Source organism: Megachile rotundata, chromosome 16 (genome assembly GCF_050947335.1).
Source record: "Megachile rotundata isolate GNS110a chromosome 16, iyMegRotu1, whole genome shotgun sequence".
Classification (NCBI taxonomy): domain Eukaryota; kingdom Metazoa; phylum Arthropoda; class Insecta; order Hymenoptera; family Megachilidae; genus Megachile; species Megachile rotundata.
Window position 1 is genome coordinate 7,096,200 of NC_134998.1, and position 24,896 is coordinate 7,121,095.

At 34.4% G+C, this 24,896-nt stretch overlaps 1 protein-coding gene across 3 annotated transcripts in view; it reads right to left on the minus strand.

The window, feature by feature from the left end:
• Positions 1 to 24,896, minus strand: part of LOC105662353 (uncharacterized) — a 62,559-nt gene that overhangs the window by 24,579 nt on the left and 13,084 nt on the right. For 2 of the 3 annotated variants that reach the window (XM_076541522.1, XM_012283939.2), the window contains one exon: positions 6,651 to 6,706. In XM_076541522.1, coding sequence (XP_076397637.1) covers positions 6,651 to 6,684 — 34 coding nt within the window. In that variant the 5' untranslated portion in view covers positions 6,685 to 6,706. Of the gene's footprint in view, positions 1 to 6,650; positions 6,707 to 9,455; positions 9,535 to 24,896 lie in introns of those variants that run through there. The other variant, XM_076541523.1, reaches the window with a different exon arrangement.

The following is a 24,896-nucleotide window of genomic DNA, read 5'->3' on the forward strand; positions in this document are numbered from 1 at the left end:
AAATGGCTAAACAGCTTGTAATAATTTTCCATTTTTCTTTTGACCCTCTAAAACAAAGAAAACGTGTTGTACCCGAGTGTACAGGGGCTAATTAAAGCTAATTATGGTGCGACAATGGTTGAAGTTTCTTCGATCTGTGGGAAGAGTCTCTGCAGGAAGTTCGAACATTGTCTGCGAAATTTGAAGGGAACCCACGTGAAAGTTTATTGATTCTTCTTTAAATATTAATTATTTCTCCGTTAGACGGTTACCCAATGATCGAATTTGAAAGAAATCTGCATTGTGGCTTGGCGTGAACACGTGTCTGCTCACGCAAGCGCTTACTATAAACGAGTGAGTTTCATTGAGTAGCGGAAAGATGAATGAGTCGAGGATGCGGACGTCACTCACAATATAAATGTCACTGGATACTGTCGATAGTCACGTAAAAGTCGAGGGAAATCTCTGTTCGAATGAACAATGCTCCATCAATTTAATCTCTCGTTTAATGGCACTCTATTTGGACTTTTGTGTTATGGTACTGGAAATACTACTGTACACATACTTCTTCAGTCACTTTTATTATAAAATTTATTATATTTATTACATAATGTATTATAAAATTTATTTGTGAGTTAACTTTTTAAAAAATCTTCCTAATATTTTTAAACATTATAAAAATATTTACATATAAACGTTTCAAAAAATGTTTCTAACATTCTTGAATATTATAAAAATATTTGGCTGACAAATTTTTAAAAAATGTTACCAACATTCATGAATATTATAAAAATATTTACTTGTCAAATTTTTAAAAAATGTTCCTAATATTCTTGAATATTATAAAAATATTTGCTTGTCAAATTTTTAAAAAATGTTCCTAACCTTCTTAAATATTACTAACTTAAATAACCTCACCTTCTTAAATATTACTAACCTAAATAACCTCACCTGCTTAAATATTACTAACCTAAATAACCTGACCTAACCTATCCGTGTCCTTTTCATCCAGACCATAATACTAAACATAACCTAACCTAACCTATCCATGTCCTTTTCGTTGAGACCATAATACTCAACATATTAACAGATAGTAATTTCGAAACACTCAAAGTGTTAAAAGATCAAAGAGTACAAATCATGTTCTCGAAATATTTTCGTTACAGCCACAATTTCGTTCTGTACCATACACGGAATACATCACGATCCGAGAATACTTCTCGTGTCTCGTGGATAATCGAGAACTTCCGTTTCCTGCGGCAGCCCTCGAATAGCAATGACTCCGTTCTCGCCTGTTTCTTACTTTCTTGGGCATAATGAACCGGCACGTACTCGCATACAACGGCACGTAATCCAGAAACGCACGGAAACATGGCTGGAGAACGCCTCGTACCGGAAGTGGAAGCACCAGTTACACTGGTTACCAACGTGCACGGTGTTTACGTGCACGCACTGTAAACAGTTATGATTTTACTTTTCAAAATTTCTATACATTCCTATCTTCGCTATTTACGTTTATAAAATCACCCTACTTTCATAGCTGCCTGGAAAAATTTCTCTTGAATAAGAAAACACCTTGTTACCATCATCTTGAAAATGACTCTTTAAACAGTCTTTTAGCTGAGCTTGATCTTAATTCACCCTTGCTGATTTTAAATTTACTTAAGGTTATTTATAATTTATATAGTCATAAACGTGAAATTTTCATACGTGGTAATTAAGTGGTCAGGATACTACATAAGACAAAAATCAAGATTAAGTAAGTTAGAAAATGTCTGAATACCAAAGTGGCTGGTAACCTTGATACCTGCTGAGGAATCTGAGTACCAAAAGCTTGAGTAAGTAAGAAAATACTTGAATACCAAAATGACGATAACATTGATTGATTATTTGACACGTTGGAATTCGATACATGGTTACACGTCGCGTGGTAATTCGATACGTGGTTACACGTCGCGTGGTAATTCGATACGTGGTACTTTGACGCGTGGTAACACGATACGTGGTATTCCGACGCGTGGTAATTTGATACGCGGTGTTCGGACGAGTGGTAATTCGATACGTGGTACTCTGGCGCGTGGTAATTCGATACGTGGTACTCTGACGCGTGGTAATTCGATACATGGTATTCGGACGCGTGGTAATTTGATACGTGGTGTTTGGACGAGTGGTAATTCCATACGTGGTACTCTGGCGCTTGGTAATTTGATACGTGGTGCTCTGGCGCGTGGTAATTCGATACGTGGTATTCCGACGCGTGGTAATTTGATACGCGGTGTTCGGACGAGTGGTAATTCGATATGTGGTACTCTGGCGCGTGGTAATTCGATACGTGGTACTCTGACGCGTGGTAATTCGATACATGGTATTCGGACGCGTGGTAATTTGATACGTGGTGTTCGGATGAGTGGTAATTCCATACGTGGTACTCTGGCGCGTGGTAATTTGATACGTGGTGCTCTTGCGCGTGGTAATTCGATACGTGGTATTCCGACGCGTGGTAATTTGATACGTGGTGTTTGGACGAGTGGTAATTCCATACGTGGTACTCTGGCGCGTGGTAATTCGATACGTGGTAATTTGATACGTGGTGTTCGGAATAGTGGTAATTCGATACGTGGTACTCTGGCACATGGTAATTTGATACATGGTGTTCGGATGAGTGGTAATTCAATACGTGGTATTCGAATAAGTGATTAATCTCAAACAAAAAAATGAAATAGCTCCTGAATATTTTAATGCATAACATGCCAGTCGAAAGTGAATTACTCAGCAACCTACGTAACATAAATTTGAAAGCAATTAATTAAACTTCACATTCAAACATAAGATCGCAACAAATAAAGTCATAAATCGTACAAAAAGCGTTGGATGAAATAAAATAAAAAAATGCATTTAATCAAATACTTTCTACGCAGCAGACAAAAAGAAAGCAATTTAATTCACCGTTTCGCGCAACGAAATTAAAATTCTTTCGGTCAAACGTAAATACTGGCACGCGTTTGCGAGAGGATCATGCTCGCTGAATCGAGGGAAACAGTGCTCATAAACGAAAGCCGCGTACAGGCGGCTATTCAAGCGGATCAATTTATTTCCCCGTTGAAACGTGCCAATCCTGATTTACCTGATCTACCTAGCAGCCCCACGATCTATCGATCCATGCACTGGATACGCGAAAATCGCTCGAGTAGACAGTTTCGTAACGAGCTCCACCGTTTCCCGTTTTGCATTTACGGGCCACACTGTTGCATAAATGTATTACACTCGTCGGTCAATTTGTACGGATATTTTTACGGGGTGCTATTAGCTTGTCGAGAGTTTGATTTTTAGGTAATTTACCCCCTTGTGCTGTGAATTATAGTCGTTAGTTGTTTGAATAAATGTAGGTAAATATTGTAAATTTTTATGTTTTTAGTGGAAGTTTTTTTGGGGAAGGTTTTTAAGAGTAATTATAATTTCGGAGAATGAGGATTGCTGTATAGAATAGTGGAGACCTTATCGTCAATTAACATTGCTAGTGTTAAATAACGGCAGTCTGTCGAAGTGAAACAATATACCGGTCTTCGTTACTGAGCGCATTTGTCACTTGGTATCTGCACGTTCCTCAATCTTAAATTTTAAGTCTTGTATTAATAACCACACATACGAAAGTTTACATTTAAGTTTGTCATCGTCAATTGACATTGTCAATGTCAAATAACGGCAGCCTATCGAAGTGAAACAGTATACTGCCCTCCGTAACTGAGTGCATTTGTCACGTGGTATCTGCACGTTCCTCAACCTTAAATTTTAAGTCTTGTATTAATAACCACACATACGAAAGTTTACATCTAAGTTTGTTATCGTCAACTGACATTGCCAATGCCAAATAACGGCAGCCTATCGAAGTGAAACAGTATACTGCCCTCTGTAACTGAGTGCATTTGTCACGTGGTATCTGCACATTGCCCAACCTTAAATTTTAAGTCCTATATTAATAAAGTTTTAAGTCCTGTATTAGTACGAAAATTTATCTAAGTTCTTTCATCGTCAATTACCAATGCAAAATAACTCAGTCCCAAATAGGTAATATTACCCTAACCGATTTATATCCTAGAGACTGCAAATAACAACAAGAGAGCGTCAGAACGACCTTAAAAGAGGTCGTGTAGATAAAAGGCGAATGAACAGACAAGACCTCCGTAGACGAGGAATGACTCACTCGTTGCATTTGTATTACGACTTCGCGAGGGCGTTTTTAGATGCGTTCGTAGGATGTTTTCAGAGAATCTCACGTTTCTAGCATGGCATCTGTGCTTTTAGAATTTTACGATCTTCATAGTCACCCATCTCTTGTTGAATAAATTTTGCGTTTGTGACGCATAGTTATTTTTAATGAGCGCTTGTATAAAAATGAAGCTTAATAAAAATTTGTTCAAAATCAGGTGGTCATCTTAAAATTCCCATATCATTTATGTGGTAAATAATTTATGGTGTAGCTATGTACAGTCAACCTAGAAGTTGTCGAGTTAGATTGACCCAAAGTAAAGAAGCTTTCTATCCCTAGTATAAACATTTTCATAGTCTTCTCAATTCCTAAGACCCCTAATTTTTTTCTACTTAATTGAAACTGTAACTCAACACATCAGCCTCGCATACCAACTCCTGTATTGGCATCAAACATGAAACTTCAATAATTCAGACTTGCATAACTCATCAATGTTATAACACACAAGCTGAATATGCCAACTGAAATCTTTTCCATTCCGAATTAAAAAGAAATCCGCTCCAAAGAGAAAAATAACCGAGATCAAGCAAATCCATGAAAGATGCAGACGCAAATGATGGAATTTGTATTATCATTGTTGGCTTGAAGGACCGCACAGGATTATACCGCAGAATCCAGCTTGACGCAAGTGTCGTTCGCGTATATTTACGTTCACGTGGGAGCTAAATGGATGTTGCACCGCGGAGAATCGGTGAATGGAATACAGTCTCGTGGGACATCCGTCCGTGAAACGTATGCATCGCGGTCGAACCACGTGGGACGTAGCCACTTGTTTGCAATTTTATTTTATCTTAGGCTTGTTGGTGCTTAACCCTTTTGGTTTATGGCACCCTTCAAGTTTATTCGAGTTCGGTGCGGAATGTCGAAGGCTACGTTAGGTTAGGTTGGAGTTTATTCAAGTTTCTTTCCGGTACGGAATGTTGAAGGTTAGGTTACGTTAGGTCGAATATATGAAGGTTAGGTGAAGTTAGGTCGAATATGAAGGTGAGGTTAGGTCGAATATATAAAGGTTAGGTTGAATTAGGTCTAACATATAAAGGTTAGGTGAAGTTAGGTCGAATATGAAGGTTAGGTTAGGTCGAATATATAAAGGTTAGATTGGATCAGGACGAATATTTAAAGGTTAGGTTGGATTAGGTCTAACATATAAAGGTTAAGTGAAGTTAGGTTGAATATGAAGGTTAGATTAGACCTAATATATGGAGGTTAGGTGGGGTTAGATCGAATATATAAAGGTTAGGTTGGATTAGGTCTGATATATAAAGGTTAGGTGAAGTTAGGTCGAATATGAAGGTTAGATTAGACCTAATATTTAGAGGTTAGGGAGGGTTAGAGCAAATATATAAAGGTTAGGTTGAATTAGGTCTAATATATAAAGGTTAGGTGAAGTTAGATTGAATATGAAGGTTAGATTAGACCTAATATATGGAGGTTAGGTAGGGATAGGGCAAATATATAAATGTTAGGTTGAATTTGGTCTGACATATAAAGGTTAGGTAAAGTTGGGTCGAATATGAAGGTTAGATTAGACCTAATATATGGAGGTTAGGTAGGGTTAGGGCAAATATATAAAGGTTAGGTTGGATTAGGTCTAATATATAAAGGTTAGCTGCAGTTAAGTGGAATATGAAGATTAGGTTGGGCCTAATATATAAATGTTAGGTGAGATTAGGTCCAATATGAAGGTAAGGTTAGATTTCAATCGTTGTTACGATTCTTGGTGTACGACTTAAAGTTAATGATATTGAAAGTATATGAAATATATAATGGAAGTATATAATGAGTTTATATACTGCTTCATCGAAACTGCCTTTACTTTCGATTTAATTAACCTGATTTGGCTAGCTGGTTTTATTGTAGTTTAGGTAATGGACATAATGTTATAGTTTAATTTGACACTTTGCTAATGAAACCTAAGATAACCAGAATTAATTTAAGTATAGTAATACGAAGAAACTGCGTTATGCGTAGAAAAACTTATTACATAATTTCAGGATCGATAGTCACCGAGAGTAAGCTATTAAATCAGCGCCATAGAAGGATGCAATGCAGCCCGTTGCATGCACTCTGCACTTCTTCCGTGCATTGTTTCGTTCCCTCTGCCTTTCGAGGACCTTGTATGCAATGACCGAAGTTGAGTTAGGTCAACCCCAGAGTGCAAATTCCTTCTCGGTGCATTGTTCTCTGATGCACCATATTGCATTCCTTTATTTCTGACAAGGGCATATGCGTGCAGCTACCGGAAGGGTTGGAAATAAAAAACCGATCCGAGAAATATTTGTGGAATAAATAAAATGCATGATACGTCACTAGTGAAAGCTACTTTCTACGTTTCACGTGAATTAGTAAACTAATTATAAATTCCTGCAATTCTACGCTTATGTAAATGCTGGAAATGACTTACCCTGTAACAAAAATCCATGCAGCGCGAGGTTCATGGCTACGATCAGTCCCTTCAGCCTGGAACAAAGAAGTATCATTTTAACAGTAATTTAGAATTTACGAAATTTATTTGACGGTTTCGAATCGTCGATGATCGATAAAATCCGAACATGTGCACGCACCACTCGAAGGTCCTCGAGGAACAATGGCCGCGTTGCAGCGGAAACAATTCAGGTCGAGCACGTATAACGCGTAACGGTGCTCTCGGGCACAAAACGGCAAACGCAACAACAGCCTGGAATTATTAGGCTACTGCATTCATTGGTGTTATAAGTTCCGAATTATTGTTTTTAATATTTAAAATTTTCTTAGACCTTCAAACTTTTATCAACCTTTAGAGGAACGTTTATCAACGTTTCCCATTTATGGGGTTTTCAACGTTTCTCATTTATAGGTTAGGTTTCTAAAATGGCCATTGATCTATTGATCATTGTGCTCAAATTTTAAACTATGTACCAAAATATTTATACATAAACTACAAAACCTGTAATTCCCAAAATCCACAAAAAAACATTGTTCTGCAAAACACGAGCATAAAGGAAGAAATAATTCCGTCAGAGCTGGTAATAATAGTGACGTAGCCCGCGAACCACCCGGTGGCCCATCACGAAGACTCGTCGATCCTGCAGGAACATCGAGGTGAATACAAAATCGAGGAACACGGTCGACGTTCACGTGCGTGCAATCGGTAATGAACCGTGCTCTCTCGTCTTTTGTATCGTAAACTATGAGCTGTCGGGGGATTCGCGTTCGAGCTGACGTTTCAGAAAAATGGAAAAATCCTTCGCTGTTCTATACACGAATCTCGTTCAGACACTTTTGTTCGCTATATTAGTTATAAACAACTTCAGTTGACTACTGAATTAGTTATAAAGATTGTTTAAAATAAAGTGAAAAATATTTTGTTTTTAAAAAATGTTCATTTTAAAAAAAAATCATATTTGTTTGCACTCAAAAGATGGCTCGAAACATTTGATTTAAATCTATAATATGAAGTAGGTAGTTTTTAATGAAATCTAGAGTGCTATAGCAGAAGAATAATAATTTTTTTAAAAATTCATTAGGTCAATGACAAATTTTAAGATTGCCATATGCAACAGCAAAAATACCTTCAAGTGCAAACAATTATTTTTCACTCATAAAATGTTGCAACAATTACAAAATTCTATCAATCACAACCATTTTTCTTCATGAATTTTTAACAATGTACACATATTGCATATAGTAACAATGTATATATTACATATACTGTCTAATTTTTATTAAAATTGTTAGATGAGTGAGTAACATATGTCTACAAAAAAGGGTAAGTAAATCGAACATGTGCATAAGAAAGTAGAACCGATTATTTTCTCCTCTTTACATCCGATATGCGGGTCTCTTTCGTCTCAAAGACGATTTTCACCTTACGTAAAACCGGCACATCGGCCGTGACTCGTTTCCATGGCGAACGACTTTCCCCGATTCTGTATCGCGAACGTTACAAGCTTTAAAAAACGATCGATGCCACGCCTTTGGCCATCTGGCAGAAAATTACATGACGGTTTCAAGCGTGGCTCTGTACATGTTGCTGACTGAAGATATATGTGCAGTCAATATGTGTATGTTCATGTGTGCAGTCAGTATGTGTATATTCATATGCGAAGACAATATGTGTATGTTCATATGTGCAATCAGTATGTGTATGTTCATATGCGACAGTCAGTATGTGTATATTCATATGCGAAGACAATATGTGTATGTTCATATGTGCTAGTCAGTATGTGTATATTCATATGTGAAGACAATATGTGTATGTTCATATGTGCAATCAGTATGTGTATGTTCATATGCGATAGTCAGTATGTGTATATTCATATGTGAAGACAATATGTGTATGTTCATATGTGCAATCAGTATGTGTATGTTCATATGCGATAGTCAGTATGTGTATATTCATATGTGAAGACAATATGTGTATGTTCATATGTGCAATCAGTATGTGTATGTTCATATGTACAGACAGTATGTATATATTCATATGTGAATACAATATGTATATGTTCATATGTGCAGTCAGTATGTGTATATTCATATGTGCAATCAGTATGTGTATGTTCATATGTGCAGTCAGTACGTGTGTATTCATATGTGCAGTCAATATGTATATATTCATGTGTGTAAACAGTATGTGTATGTTCATCAGTATGTACATGTATGTTCACCATATGTGCAAACAGTATGTGTATGTTCATCAGTATGTATATGTATGTTCACCATATGTGCATCAGTATGAATCAGTATGAATCACTGGGGTCCTTAGAATCACTGTGAATCCTTAGCATCACTAGGATCCTTAGAGTACTTAGGCTCCTTAGAGTACCACCTTAGAGTGGTACCTAGTACCCTAGGTGTCCTCAGTGCCCTCAATGTCTTCAGAATAATTGAAACCCCTAGGACCCCTAAGATCCTCAAAATTCCTAGATAACACCTTGTCCATAACATCTTGATGACCCATAAAGTGTCTAACAACACCAGAACATCCCAAAAACCCTAATAGTCCCTAAAGTCCTAACTTTAGATCTACATATGTGAATGAACATATGTGAACATATGTAAACATAGTAACAATTAAACACTCCTCTGTCCCCAAATGCAATTTTGTATGAAATAATAGTAAAAAGCAAATGGCTGATATTGGTATCGATTTTCCCCAACAGAGTTCTAATTCAGTGGTCGAGAAGGAAAGTGAATTCCAAGCGGAACGGTAACCACCCGTTTAGCATACCTTTTGACGTTGTTGTTCTTCACTTTTGCTGTTCGTCTCCTTTTTGTCTATTTTGGAAAGTAGAAAACCCAAGGACGTCTGTGGCAACCGACGAACTACATTGCTTCTGTACGCATGAAGTGGACAATCGCTAAAGAATTTCTGCGATGATAATAATAAATCTGTTGTGTACATGGTTGTTAATTGAGTAATAATTTTATATGAACCTGATTTTTGACATATGATGATTTTAAAGGGTTATAAATCTTCATATGTGGTCCTGACGTGATGGCCACTTATACTCTAATGATCAAGTTCACTCAAATTTATATCCTAATGATCAAGTTCACACAAATTTATATCCTAATGATCAAGTTTACTCAAATTTACATCCTACTGATCAAGTTTACTCAAATTTACATTTTAATGATGAAGTTTACTCAAATTTACATCCTACTGATCAAGTTTACTCAAACTTATATTCCAATGAAGAACTCTACTCAAATTTCCCAATAATCACAGCAATCAACTTTACTTAAATTTACCTCCTAATGATTAACTCTATTCAAACTTATATCCTAATAATCAACACTACTCAAATTTATATTCTAGTCGGATCAACTTGACTCAAATTGATATCCTAACAATCAACTCTACTAAAATTTCCCAATAATCTAAATAATGAAATTTAATGAAATTTGTATCCTAGTTTACGTTATAAATGATACATCAAAGCACTGAAAGAATCTAGTGTCAAGGTAACGTCACAAAGAGTTTATTTCTTAACTGGTTGATTTAAGATCCGCCTGAAGCGGTCACATTCGAGCGCATCCTCGACTTTCTAAAAGCGATCGACTCGATCGTGCGAGTTTTATTCAAGCCCCAGTCACGAGCTCGATTCTGTTTCCAAAGAAAACGATTTTCCAGAGACAACGCGTTACGTTACGTTGACTCACAATCCAGTTCGAGAACGACTCTCGTTTCCGGCTTTGGATCGATAGACCGGATATTGCCTGCAGTCTCGCGTGTCCAACCTCTTCGATGATCTAGATCTTCGTTCTCTTCCTTCTCTCTTTGCCAATGCGTTCTCCTCTTATAATTATAGCTACATTTACTTTCTCAGATGGATAAATATTTGTTGGCTATAATTAACAATTTTTCTCATCTCACTGATATTTATATTAGTTTAAAATTTATAATTTAGTAAAATTAACTTTTTAACTGGAAGTACTTTTCGTATTTTTTTTAGTAAATATTTTTAATATAATCTCGACTAATTTTACTCTAATCTTATTACTGAATTATTATTTTATTTCAAAATTGTTTTCTTTGCATTTATTTTAGATTTAATGATCACCTAACCTAACCTAACCTAAATTATCCATAGCCACAATTTGATAATATTAAAAATTAGCTTGTTAATATACAGACACCTATTATAATTTTAACCTAACCTAACCTAACCTAAATTATACACAGTCACATTTTGATAATATCAAAAATTAGTTAGCTTATATACAGACACCAGCTATAATTTCAGCCTAACCTCACCTAACCTAACCTATCAATAGTCACAATTTGATAATATCAAAAATTAGCTAGTTTATATACAGACACCAGCTGTAATTTCAACCTAACCTCACCTAACCTAAATTATGCATAGTCACATTTTGATAATATTAAAAATTAGCTTGTTAATATACAGATACCTATTATAATTTTAACCTAACCTCACCTAATCTAAATTATCCATAGCCACAATTTGATAATATTAAAAATTAGCTAGTTTATATGCAGACACCACCTATAATTTCAACCTAACCTCACCTAACCTAAATTATCCATAGCCACAATTTGATAATATCAAAAATTAGCTAGTTTATATACAGACACCAGTTGTAATTTCAACCTAACCTCACCTGACCTAAATTATACATAGCCACAATTTGATAATATCAAAAATTAGCTGGTTCATATACAGACACCTATTATAATTTTAACCTAACCTCACCTAATCTAAATTATACATAGCCACAATTTGATAATATTAAAAATTAGCTAATTTATATACAGACACCAGATATAATTTCAACCTAATCTCACCTAATTTAAATTATCAATAGCCACAATTTGATAATATCAAAGATTAGCTTGTTAATATACAGACACCTATTATAATTTTAACCTAACCTAACCTAACCTAAATTATCTATAGTCACAATTTAATAATATTAAAAATTAGCTTGTTAATATACAGACATCTATTATAATTTTAACCTAACCTCACCTAATCTAAGTTATCCATAGTCACATTTTGATAATATCAAAAATTAGCTTGTTCATATACAGCCATTGTACATAATTCTAACAAAAATGATATACAAACTATATCCTCAATTAAATAGTTAACAAATCCCAAATATATTCACAAAGAATAATTTTGCAAGCTGTTAATTATTCAAAGGCTCAGTTTCCCCAACATTCCATAAAAAAAATACCAGAACATTACGATTCAACCGTATGCACAATTTCACTCATACGTTACATCCAACTTTCTTGCGATTCTTATGTAATGTCGGTAATTATCGCTCGAACGATCGACTGTTCGCCGCATAGTCTTACTTAATCGATCGGTATCGCGATAAATAACCCGGCCAAAAGATGGCCCGTGTTGCCTGTGGATTTTCGAGCGAACACCTGTCCAGGGTCTAGTCGATTGCCTAGGATCGAGCCAATGATCGGCTATCGACCGAGAAAATCTTCGAGGCGGCTCGTATATAGAGCGAAGGTAAACGGGGAATCGTGATCTAGCCGGGTATCCATAAATCACGTGGAAGCGCGGCTCTCGATCTCCCGTGTTCGTGGAGAACGGACGATTCTAGATCCGCGGATGAATGGATCGCGATCCAGTTCTCTTTTCTTCCTTTTTAAACCGTGTCAGATGGAAATTAGATTCTAAAACGGGAGTTCTACTTCTTTATTTCCCTTTTCGTTGACGGAAAAATTTATATCGTACCGTATTTTATGTTTCGTTACTGATGCTCTGATGCTCTAGGGAATTTCTGATGCTCTAGAGAATTTTTAGTGTTTGTAATATTCTGAGTTTTTATATAATTTTTCAAGTTCCAGGGAATTTTTATGTGATCTGTGATGTTCTAGGGGTATTTCATGTGATAAAGAATGTTCTAGGGAATTTTTATAAGGTTTGTGATAGTTTTAGGGAATTTTTATGGAGTTTGTAATATTCCGAGGAGTTTTTAAATAATTTGTGATGTTCCAGGGAATTTTTATGTGATCTGTGATTTTCTAGGGGTATTTCATGTGATAAGGAATGTTCCAGGGAATTTTTATACGGTTTATGATAATTCTAGGGAGTTTTTATAGAGTTTGTAATATTCCGAGGAGTTTTTATATAATTTCTGATGTCATAGGGAATTTTTATGTGATTTGTGATGTTCTAGGGGTATTTCATGTGATAAAGAATGTTCTAGGGAATTTTTATACGGTTTATGATAGTTTTAGGGAATTTTTGTGGAGTTTGTAATATTCCAAGTAATTTTTATATGATCTGTGATGTTCTAGGTATATTACATGTGATTTCTAATGTTCTAGGGAATTTTTATAGAGTTTGTATTGTTTTAGGATCTTCTTAAACGGTTTATGATAGTTCTAGGAAATTTTTATAGAATTTGGAACGTTCCAAAGGATTTTGATATGATTTGTGATGTTCTAGGGAATTTTTTCTGTGATATGTAATATCCTAAGGAATTTTTCTGTGATCTGGGATGTCCTAGGGAATTCTTACAGTCTTTGTAAAGTTCCAGAGAACTTTTATGCAACCTGTAATGGTCTAGGGAATTTTTACAGAATTTTTAATGTTGCAAAGAATTTTTATATGATTTGTAAATGTTCTAGAGAATTTTTATGTGATCTGTGAGGTCCTAGGGAATTTTTATGTGATCTGTGAGGTCTTAGGGAACTTTTATGTGATCTGTGAGGTCCTAGGGAATTTTTATGTGATCTGTGAGGTCCTAGGGAATTTTTATGTGATCTGGGAGGTCTTAGGGAATTTTTATGTGATCTGTGAGGTCCTAGGTAATTTTTATGCGATCTGGGAGATCCTAGGGAATTTTTATGTGATCTGCGAAGTCCTAGGGAATTTTTATCCAGTTTGTAACCTTGTAGAGGATTTTTATACAAGTTGTAATATTCTAAGGAATTTTTAAAGACTTATTAGTAGTCTAAAAATATTTTATATGATGTCTGATGTTCTAGGGAATTTTAAAATAGTTCTAAATGTTCTAGGGGATTTGTGTGTATCTTACCGTATTGTTGATCGTTCGAAAACACTAAAGGATAGTAATTCACTTGCTAAATTGAAATTCCAAGAGAATTAGAGATCGACAGGTTGTCGAAACAAGGGAAATCATGGGATTGGATAGAAATAATTATTCGGATTTCAAGATATTTTCGAAAGCAACCACTGTCTTGACAGCTATCTATAAATCAAGGTACTGTATAATCTAGCATTTTTCAACGCTATTAGTTACCTCTAATGCAAATTGCACTCGTTAATTAGGATGATGCAAATGTTACCCATAAACTAGCTGGATCGTGTATTACGCGGCGCAGAGATTTAAACGGTGGGTAAGGAACGATCTTCTCCCTCGATTATGTAAAAACATGAATATTACAATAACTTTATGCAACGGTGCAATTTTGACAAAATCTAATACAACCTCTGAAAAGTTTCAAAAAAACGATCATAAAAATTTTTCGTGTCTTTTAAAAAATTGACAAAAATTTTGTAAAAAAAAACTATTTTATTCAACAGACTAAAATTGTTAGTAAATTGACGAAATAAAGCGAGGAGGAATGGGTTCGATAATTAGAGAACATTTTGTGTTCGATACCCAGATTCAGAATCAGTTCGATGAATCTCGAATCGCAGCTTGCTCTCGCATCGTGGGAATCGGATGATTTAGACAAAGACTAATTGATCACTCGAAGCGATGCTTCGTTTGCTTTCACTTTCCATAAAATCGTCTCGAATTGAAGCATAATGCTCGCAGGGAAGATGGGATCTCACTACTGAACACACAAGTCCATGTAGGAAGGAGAACGGCTTCACTTTTGACGATGTACAGGACGCTACAAAAATAATGTTCCTAATGTTACATTATATTTCTCATATTACATATTTGCATTCGTTAATATAATTCATTCATAATATAAGCATATTATCATAACTTTGAAAGTTTCACAGTTCCAAAAAATAAAATTTTTAAGGTAGATATGTTGATTGGTAAAATTTTCAAATTTCTACATTTGCAAGTTTACTAATCGAACACTAAAATTTATAAATTGAACCTGTGAATTTCACACGTGACAGCAGATCTAACTGAATAATAATTCAGAAGTGTACAGAGCTTTGCAAAAATAATGTTCCACATTCCTAAATCCCATCACCTTATAAATTTCTCAATGAAAAAAATTTCAAATTTCTCCCAAAAGTTTCCAAATTTTGACAAATCATCACAATCTCTAAACCTGTGAATTTCACACACGAGACCTAAATAATAATTTAAAAGTAATTAAAATACCTTGAATGATGTCATAGCTACACCACAGAATGGAGTTACAAAACCATGGTAGGTGGGGGAGATAATAACGTGATCGATAGCTTTCTCCCCGTACAGTTCTAGAAATTATGTTCGCGCCATATATGCAACGTTCAAAAAGAATTGATTGTAACGCGACTCCGCAGTCCACACACGATCATCGACAGCGTTCAAGATTATGTAAATTGTTACACATAGACAACAAATCCTCCATTCTCTGATCGCGCTCGAAATGGTCGATTTGTTGATCGCTATGCGATACCCCCACTCCGTCTGACCCGCGGTGTACCTTATTACACTTTCAAAATGCCCGCTGAAAGTAGGAATTCGAGTGACATATTTTCAGCCATAGGAATTCCACGAACCGTGTTTTATTAACATACGTGTAGAAGTTTCTTTATTCGCGGAATTGCTAAAGTGATATTAATTATTTTCTGATGCTGATTTATATACTCTTGCGTTACATTCTGAGATTCTTTGAAACTCGTTGTCAAGTCGATTTAGTCATTCGATTGATTCGATTGAGTTTGTGGGTATTTTGCATGATTCAAGATTTTCCTTGTATGACATTTAGTCATGAACGCGAAATTTTCATATGTTGTCATTTGGTGGCCAGGCTACATAATACAAAAATCAAGATTAACACTAGATTTACGGAACCCGTCAAAACGACGGATAATAGGTCTATTTTAGATGACAGTTTGTTAAGAAATTTTTGTAAAAATGTCAACTTTCAGCAAAAGAATCAATGTTTTTGGCAGTTCACATATCATCTGCAATTTATTTATTTTTCTACTTTAGGTAAATTTAAATAAAAGTGACCATCAAACGTCCGTAAATCTAGTGTTAAGTAAGTAAGAAAATGTTTGAATACTAAAAAGGTAACCTTGATACCTGCTGAGGAATCTGAGTATCAAAAGATTGAGTAAGTAAGGAAATACTTGAATACCAAAATGACGATAACATTGATTGGTTATTTGATACGTGGTAATTTGACACGTTGAAATTCGATACGTGGTTACTCGTCGCGTGGTAATTCGATACGTGGTACTCTGGCGCGTGGTAATTCGATACGTGGTATTCGGGCGCGTGGTAATTTGATACGTGGTGTTCGGACGAGTGGTAATTCGATACGTGGTACTCTGGCGCGTGGTAATTCGATACGTGGTACTCTAGCGCGTGGTAATTCGATATGTGGTGTTTGGCCGAGTGGTAATTTGATACGTGGTGTTCGGACGAGTGGTAATTCGATGCGTGGTATTCGGATGCGTGGTAATTCGATGCGTAGTGTTCGGATGCGTGGTAATTCGATGCGTGGTATTCGGATGCGTGGTAATTCGATGCGTGGTGTTCGAATGAGTGGTAATTCGATGCGTGGTATTCGGATGCGTGGTAATTCGATGCGTGGTGTTCGAATGAGTGGTAATTCGATGCGTGGTGTTCGAATGAGTGGTAATTCGATGCGTGGTATTCGGATGCGTGGTAATTCGATGCGTGGTATTCGGATGCGTGGTAATTCGATGCGTGGTGTTCGAATGAGTGGTAATTCGATGCGTGGTATTCAGATGCGTGGTAATTCGATGCGTAGTGTTCGGATGCGTGGTAATTCGATGCGTGGTATTCGGATGCGTGGTAATTCGATGCGTAGTGTTCGGATGCGTGGTAATTCGATGCGTGGTATTCGGATGCGTGGTAATTCGATGCGTGGTGTTCGAATGAGTAGTAATTCGATGCGTGATATTCGAATGCGTGGTATCTGATACTTGCTCAAACATCTGAGTACCAAAAGATTAGCCTACTAAGAACCTAAATACCTCGACCATTTAATTCAATCCCAAATATTTCAAAACAGGTGCCCAAATACCCATGTCCCAAGATACCCATATAATTAAGTAATTAACACCTAAATGTTTCCCTACCGAAACGTTTAAACGCAATTTTCTAAGCAGTCATTAAGTTTTTCCCATAAATTGTCTACACGGTACAGAATGTCTTAAGGGTGATTACCGGCCCCGTTTACATGGAATTACGTAGGCGTACAGTGTTCTATAACAGCGTACAAATGTAACAAAATGGTAGGACGTGTCGATGGCAGTCGTAAAGTGAAATTTACAGGTTTTCGTTGTGCGCAAGTATTTCGTGGTGTCGTTTTACGATCCAGGTCGTTGAAGAATGTTTTTCGAAAAGGAGAAAGTGCTTCTAAAGCGAATTTAATAGCATGAATCGAATGATCGTAACTACCTTGAAAAACGATCCAAAAGATTTTCAGAAAAAAAAGAGTGTAATTTAACGGCGTCTAATGATGTATTTTGTTCGGACGTTTAGTCACTTCTTTTCAGACGTGTGGCTATGCTATTTCAAATAACTTTCGAATGCGGTAATTGCTTGTATAAAACAAGGTTTCATGCGAATAATCGTGATATGGAATTAGGTAACGGATATCAAGGTTTTGTTGGATTTGTCAGCATTCACGTTCTTTGAGGACTCACATTCTTTGAGGTACTTTTGTTAGGTGGTTTAGGATTCAACTGTATCTACAAGGTGTCACAACTAGTGTAGGTCCCTGAAATGAGGGGAGCTGATTCTGAATAATTTCTACTTAAATAAAAAAGTAAAATTTCCATGTGAATAACAGTAAAATTTCCATGTAATAGTAAATTTATTTACAGATGAATTATTGTACAAATATAAGGTTCAAATCAATTATTTACCAAAAGGAATTGAATTTATTTACCGATCTAAAATCGATACAACCCTCTCCATCGTCTGAGGACTTTATAACGCCAGGACAGTCACAGTGAAACTGGACATTAAACTTCATCCGTTGAAATTCAATCCGTGCAAACCGGGCAAGGATACGAGCCAAGGCGAGAAGCTTTCAGGTGAATCGATTTGAAAAGTAAAGGTACAAACGAGTAATGTCCGATTTATGCTCACGGTTCACCGTCCACGGTGCATTAAGCCGTGTCCACACCTACGTAGTCACTAGATTGGGATACGTTGTGCAACACTGACTCACGTAATTGGCAGACCGCGAATGCGTTTGTGGTGATGGGCAGATCAAATGCTTGCTGTGGAACTTATATATAATTAACTTCTAGGGACCCTTGACGTTAAATGAAACTAAATAACTAACCTCAAACTTTTTTATGTAAATGAAAAACTAACCTCAAACTTGGTGTTGCAAATGAAAAACTATCCTCAAGTCTCAAGTTTGTCGATGTAAATGAAAAACTAACATCAAACTTGTTGATGTAAATGAAAAATTAACCTCAAACTTGGTGTTGCAAATGAAAAACCATCCTCCAGTCTCAAGTTTGTTGATATAAATGAAGAACTAACCTCAAACTCTTTGATGTAAATGAAAAACTAACCTCAAACTTGATGTTGCAAATGAAAAATTATCCTCAAGTCTCAAGTTTGTCGATGAAAATGAAAAACTAACCTCAAACTTGATGTTGCAAATGAGAAACTATCCTCAAGTCTCAAGTTTGTCGATGTAAATGAAAAACTAACATCAAACTTGTTGATGTCAATGAAGAATTAACCTCAAACTTGATGTTGCAAATGAAAAACCATCCTCAAGTCTCAACTTTGTTGATGTAAATCAAAAATTGACCTCAAACTTGATGTTGCAAATGAGAAACCATCCTCAAGTCTCAAGTTTGTTGATATAAATGAAGAACTAACCTCAAAACTTGTTGATGTAAATAAGAAAAACGAACCTCAAAACTTGTTGACGTAAACATGAAAAACTAACCTCAACTTTGTTGATGTAAATCAAAAACTAACCTCAAATTCATTAATGTAAACGAAAGACTAACCTCAACTTCGTTGACGTAACTGAAAAACTAACCTCAAATATGTCGATATTTTTGTGCAGTGAGTTTCTCTTAGAAATATGTGAACATGCATTGAAGTATGAAAACGCAAGTAGAAAGATTTAAGAAACGCAGATTTATATAATCTTAAACGGCAAGCATAATGGAACGAAGTTTAACAGCTGCGGTTTCGGGGTTAAAAAACGATTTAAACCTGTCATAGTTACTTTTTCCGTAATATGACACATTTGGGAAAGTACAATGCATTCGGCGTTAGGGTTACGTAACGATCTATCCTTCGAGAACTATCGGCAAGAAAACTGGGGGAAAAAGGTATACTTCTTATTAAAGGACTAACTTTCTGTATTGGTATTTAGACAGAGTTGATACAACAAGAGACACTAGACAAGGAAACCTAGAGAGAGACAGAGGATAAATTTAAATACTCAAATCAAAAGAGTTAGGGGTGCGCATGCGCATAGTGTAGAAGTATGGCGGTCGAAAAAGAAAAGTTTAAACCTATTCACCAGTGATTTATTTGTAATAAATATTTGTCATATCTCTGTAACACATTCATCTGTAATTCCTTGTGACAGTTTTTCATTTTCTTAGAAGTTATTTGTAGTAATCATTTCCGTACATATTCTTCAAATATATTTAGTACAGCAATCATTTTGGTATTTCTTTTCTTTTCCAACTTTTCTACGCCGTAAAATTGATAAAAATACCTCCAAAGACAATGTTAGTAATATACAGAAAATTTATTAGAAATATATTCCAAATTATTAGAGATTTGTTCGATTTAAATTTCCCGCTCGCTTGTACAACCAATTTAAAGGGACAGCTTTCGAGAGATCAAAGGTGCCGACAGAGAGTGTCTCTGGTTTACTCTGTGATTTAGGTATGCAATTTTCAATGAATATGATGTTATTTTATTTTGGGTATTTTTATCTAGTTACTTCATGTCGGGGTTTGTCATGTTACACAGTTTTTGCAGCGTTCTATTTAATAATATTGATCGATTTAATCGACAAGAGGTGATTTAAATAGCATTTCCGCGGTCTGCGTTCTAAGTTTATCATTTTCGACTTGGTTACAGCAGAAATTACGCAAGCGAACAGAACTGGATTTCATAAGCGATCGAGCGCGAATTAAAAAAGAAACTCGCGACCGCGCGGATTCGAAATACACCTAATATGCAAATGTATAGGAGCGAAAATGGCGACCGTTCGATTTCCTTTATCTCCGCTCTCGTAATACACTTTCGCGTCTTAGATAACTGTATGAAAAATATCTATTATCCTCTGAACAAAAATATCGATTCTCTTCTTTTAATTCTTTTTAGACAATTACTGCAAAGAAATTCAACGAAAGTTGAATATGAAGTTCATTTTATTACTACTTGCTTGAATTAATGTTAAATTTAAACAAAGCTTGAAACTTTTCAAACTTTGCATCAAATATTTTATTAAAACTTTCATTCATAATGAAAAAAAATTTATCAAAAGTTTTGTCAAAAATTTATTTTCTAAATTAATTTAAAAATGAATTACTTAAGTGATTTTTTTAAGTAATTCTACACTATTCTATTATTAAAACAAGAGAATGTTATTATTAAGAAAGGTCAGATATTTTATAAAAAATGAAGATGAAGGAAATTCCAATGAAGCGACTAAAATGGCGATCGACAAGAATGAAAGAAGAACTCGCAAAAAGTCGATCAATTCCGGCAACAGCTGACATTTCACAGCTGGTTACATAAACGCTTATTTCCGAATCGAAACAGAGAAACTTCGACTATCGGCTAGGATACAACACACCGACTTGTCGTTATGGCGTGCCAATAAGAAGCCCAGAACCGCCAGCAGCGATAGTTGCTGGACAACTGGGTAACCAGTTAGCTTTCATTTTCGATAACCACTTGTTCAAATGTCTACATTCTTTCGAAAGGTCGGTAATCGTGCGTAAGACCGCGATCGACGAAACCGAAAAAAGAAGTACTGAAAAATCGGGGAACCAGTTGATAAATTCGATCGGTTTTCCGAGATAGCTTGTAATTATGAATTTGTCACTTAATTGCGTTTTATTTGGTCTTTCGGATCAACCCTTAATTTTCAAGTTTTTTTCATTTTTCAGATATTCAATTTTTGTTAGAGTGATTAGGAAAATTTTTATTTTTGTTAAGTTGAAGTATTTTAGTAAAATTATGTTTGTTAAATTTTACAAATTTCAATACTTATTAAATTCAAGTATTTCAATAAAATTACAATGTTTGTTAAATGTTTTAAATTTCAATGTTTATTAAATTCAAGTATTTCAATAAAATTACAATGTTTGTTAAATTTAAGAAATTTCAATGTTTATTAAATTTAAAAACTTTCAATATTTAGTAAATTTGAAAACTTGCAATGTTTATTAAATTTAAAAAATTCCAATATTTATTAAATTTAAAAACCTTCAATATTTAGTAAATTTGAAAACTTGCAATGTGTATTAAATTTAAAAGATTCCAATATTTATTAAACTTAAAAAATTTCAATATTAATTAAGTTAACAAATTTTGAATATTTATCCAATTTAAAAAATTCCAATATTTATTAAATTTAAAAACTTTCAATATTTAGTAAATTTGAAAACTTGCAATGTTTATTAAATTAAAAAAATTCCAATATTTATTAAACTTAAAAAATTTCAATATTAATTAAGTTAACAAATTTTGAATATTTATCCAATTTAAAAAATTCCAATATTTATTAAATTTAAAAACCTTCAATATTTAGTAAATTTGAAAACTTGCAATGTGTATTAAATTTAAAAAATTCCAATATTTATTAAATTTAAAAAATTTCAATATTAATTAAGTTACCAAATTTTGAATATTTATCAAATTTAAAAAATTCCAATATTTATTAAATTTAAAAACTTTCAATATTTAATAAATTTGAAAACTTGCAATGTTTATTAAATTTAAAAAATTCCAATATTTATTAAATTTTAAAACCTTCAAATCTTCTATTAAATTAATTAGAAAAAAGTAAAAGAAACACGTGGCAATATAATTAAAAAAAAGTGTTCAGTGATAAAAGAGTTGATGTGTAAACGGCAATATAACGAGAGCGTCATTGATTTCAATGGACACAGTCATCACTAGGTGGTCCCATATTTTTGAAAGGATGCTCTTCAAGTTTATGAAGTCTGACCGAGCAATGTTCATTAATGAATACCGTTCGATAATTCAATAGACGATTCACAGTGTAAACCGGTTCGACGAGTGTGGTCCAAGGAGAGAGCGTTCATTCAACGGGGGTGAACAATAAATTATTGCATCGAACGTATACCTCTAAACAATGATATTTGCACTGTTCTGATTACATGGTTCATTGTACTGACTTATTGTAAACGCAACAGCCAATTTATTTCACCTCGAACAAATTCGATTATTCTGGTTAGATTTATTACAACTTTCAACCGTTATGAATTGAGCATAAAATTAACTTACATAACATGAACGTCAAAAATGTGGTCAACTTTTTATCTCCTCAGAGTGGAATTTCTTAGAAATGCTTACCGGTTATTAGAAGCGATTATCGATTATTAGAAATGCTTACCAATTATTAGAAATAGTAACTTCATTCTTGAAACGATGTTTAAAAAAATTCTGGCATCTCGGCTAAATAGAAATCGTTACGATGAACATTAGTCATTATTGATCCGCCGGATTTATTGCAGCCGATATGCAATCAGGATCGCGTTTCTTGCGGCGTAAACAAGAAAGCATTCTCTCCAGACGTTATCTAACTGCGAGAAATCTAAGAGTTTCGTTTCACTTCATGGCGAGTCACCATAAATCAAGGCACCACTCGTATTATCGTCCCTATCATGGCCACATCAGGTTCACAGATCAATGGAGCATACATTCATAATGTGGTAAATTAACGAATTCCATATATGATTTGATAGTCTACGCAGAAGTGACTGTACCTTCATAACTATTTCATTTTAATACTGTTATCCATTATGAAGTCATAAATAGTATCTTAATAATTCATGTGAACATACGTGAAAATTAGAGTGGTATATTCATAAGAACCACTAATTTTGAAACACTCTGTAGGAACATCAAAAAGACATAAATAATATACAAATCATTTCTATGAAGATATGTGAAAATTGTCTAATAAGATGTCCATTTTAAAACATCCTATATAAACATCAAGTATCACTCATTTTGATGCATCCTGTATAAACATCAAGAAGCTACATATGTATATACAATATCATTAATTCATATGAACATATGTGAAAATTGTTTACTAAGATGTTCTGAAGTACCGTCCATTTTAAAACATACTATACAAACATCAAGTATCACTCATTTAGATGCATCCTGTATAAACGTCAAGAAGCTACATATGTATATACAATATCTTATTAATTCATATGAACATATGTGAAAATTGTCTACTAAGATGTTTTGAAGTACCGTCCATTTTAAAACATATTATACAAACATCAAGTATCACTCATTTAGATGCATCCTGTATAAACGTCAAGAAGCTACATATGTATATACAATATCTTATTAATTCATATGAACATATGTGAAAATTGTCTACTAAGATGTTTTGAAGTACCGTCCATTTTAAAACATATTATACAAACATCAAGTATCACTCATTTTGATGCATCCTGTATAAACATTAAGAAGCTACATATGTATATGCAATATCTTATTAATTCGTATGAACATATGTGAAAATTGTGGACTGACATATTCACATATGTCACTCATTTTCATGCACCCTGTATAAACATCAAGAAGCTACATATGTATATACAATATCTTATTAATTCGTATGAACATATGTGAAAATTGTGGACTGATATATTCATATGTATCACTCATTTTGATGCACCCTGTACAAACATCAAGAAGCTATATGAATACAATATCTTATTAATTCATATGAACATGTGTGAAATTTGTGGACTGACATATTCACATGTGTCACTCATTTTGAAGCACCCTGTATATACATCCAGAAGCTATATATATACAATGTCATTAATTCATATGAACACACGTGACACTTGTGGACTGACATATTCACAAGTACCATCCATTTTAATGCACCCTGTACAAACATCAAGAATCTACATTAAGAAGCCATAACCTAATAATTCCTATGAAAATATATAAAAATTATAGAGTGACTTAGAAGTACCTCTCATTCTGATGCAAACCTGAACAAATACCATCTTAATAATTCCCATCCAAATAATATTCTAATAATTTCCATGAAGCTACATAAAAATTGTATTAGTGACAAAAGTACTATCCAATTTGGTGCACCCTGTACAAATACCATCCCTATAATTGTCATCCAAATAATATCCTAATAATTTCTATGAAGCTACATAAAAATTGTATTAGTGACAAAAGTACCATCCATTTTGGCGCACCTGTACAAATACCATCCTAATAATTCCCATCCATATAATATCCTAATAATTTCTATGAAGCTACATAAAAATTGTATTAGTGACAGAAGTACCATCCATTTTGGTGCACCTGTATAAATACCATCCTAATAATTCCCATCCAAATAATATCCTAATAATTTCTATGAAGCTAAAAATTGTATTAGTGACAAAAGTACCATCCATTTTGGTGCACCTGTACAAATACCATCCTAATAATTCCCATCCATATAATATCCTAATAACTTCTATGAAGCTACATAAAAATTGTATTAGTGACAGAAGTACCATCCATTTTGGTGCACCTGTACAAATACCATCCTAATAATTCCCATCCAAATAATATCCTAATAATTTCTATGAAGCTACACGAAAATTGTATAGTAAATGGTACTAGTATAGTGAAGTACCATTTTGAAGCAGCCTGAACCAATACAATTCTAATAATTCCCATCCAAATAAAATCCTAACATCCATGAAGCTGCATGAATTAGAAGTACCCATTTTGAAGCACCCTGCACAACATAGTGAGCGAAAGG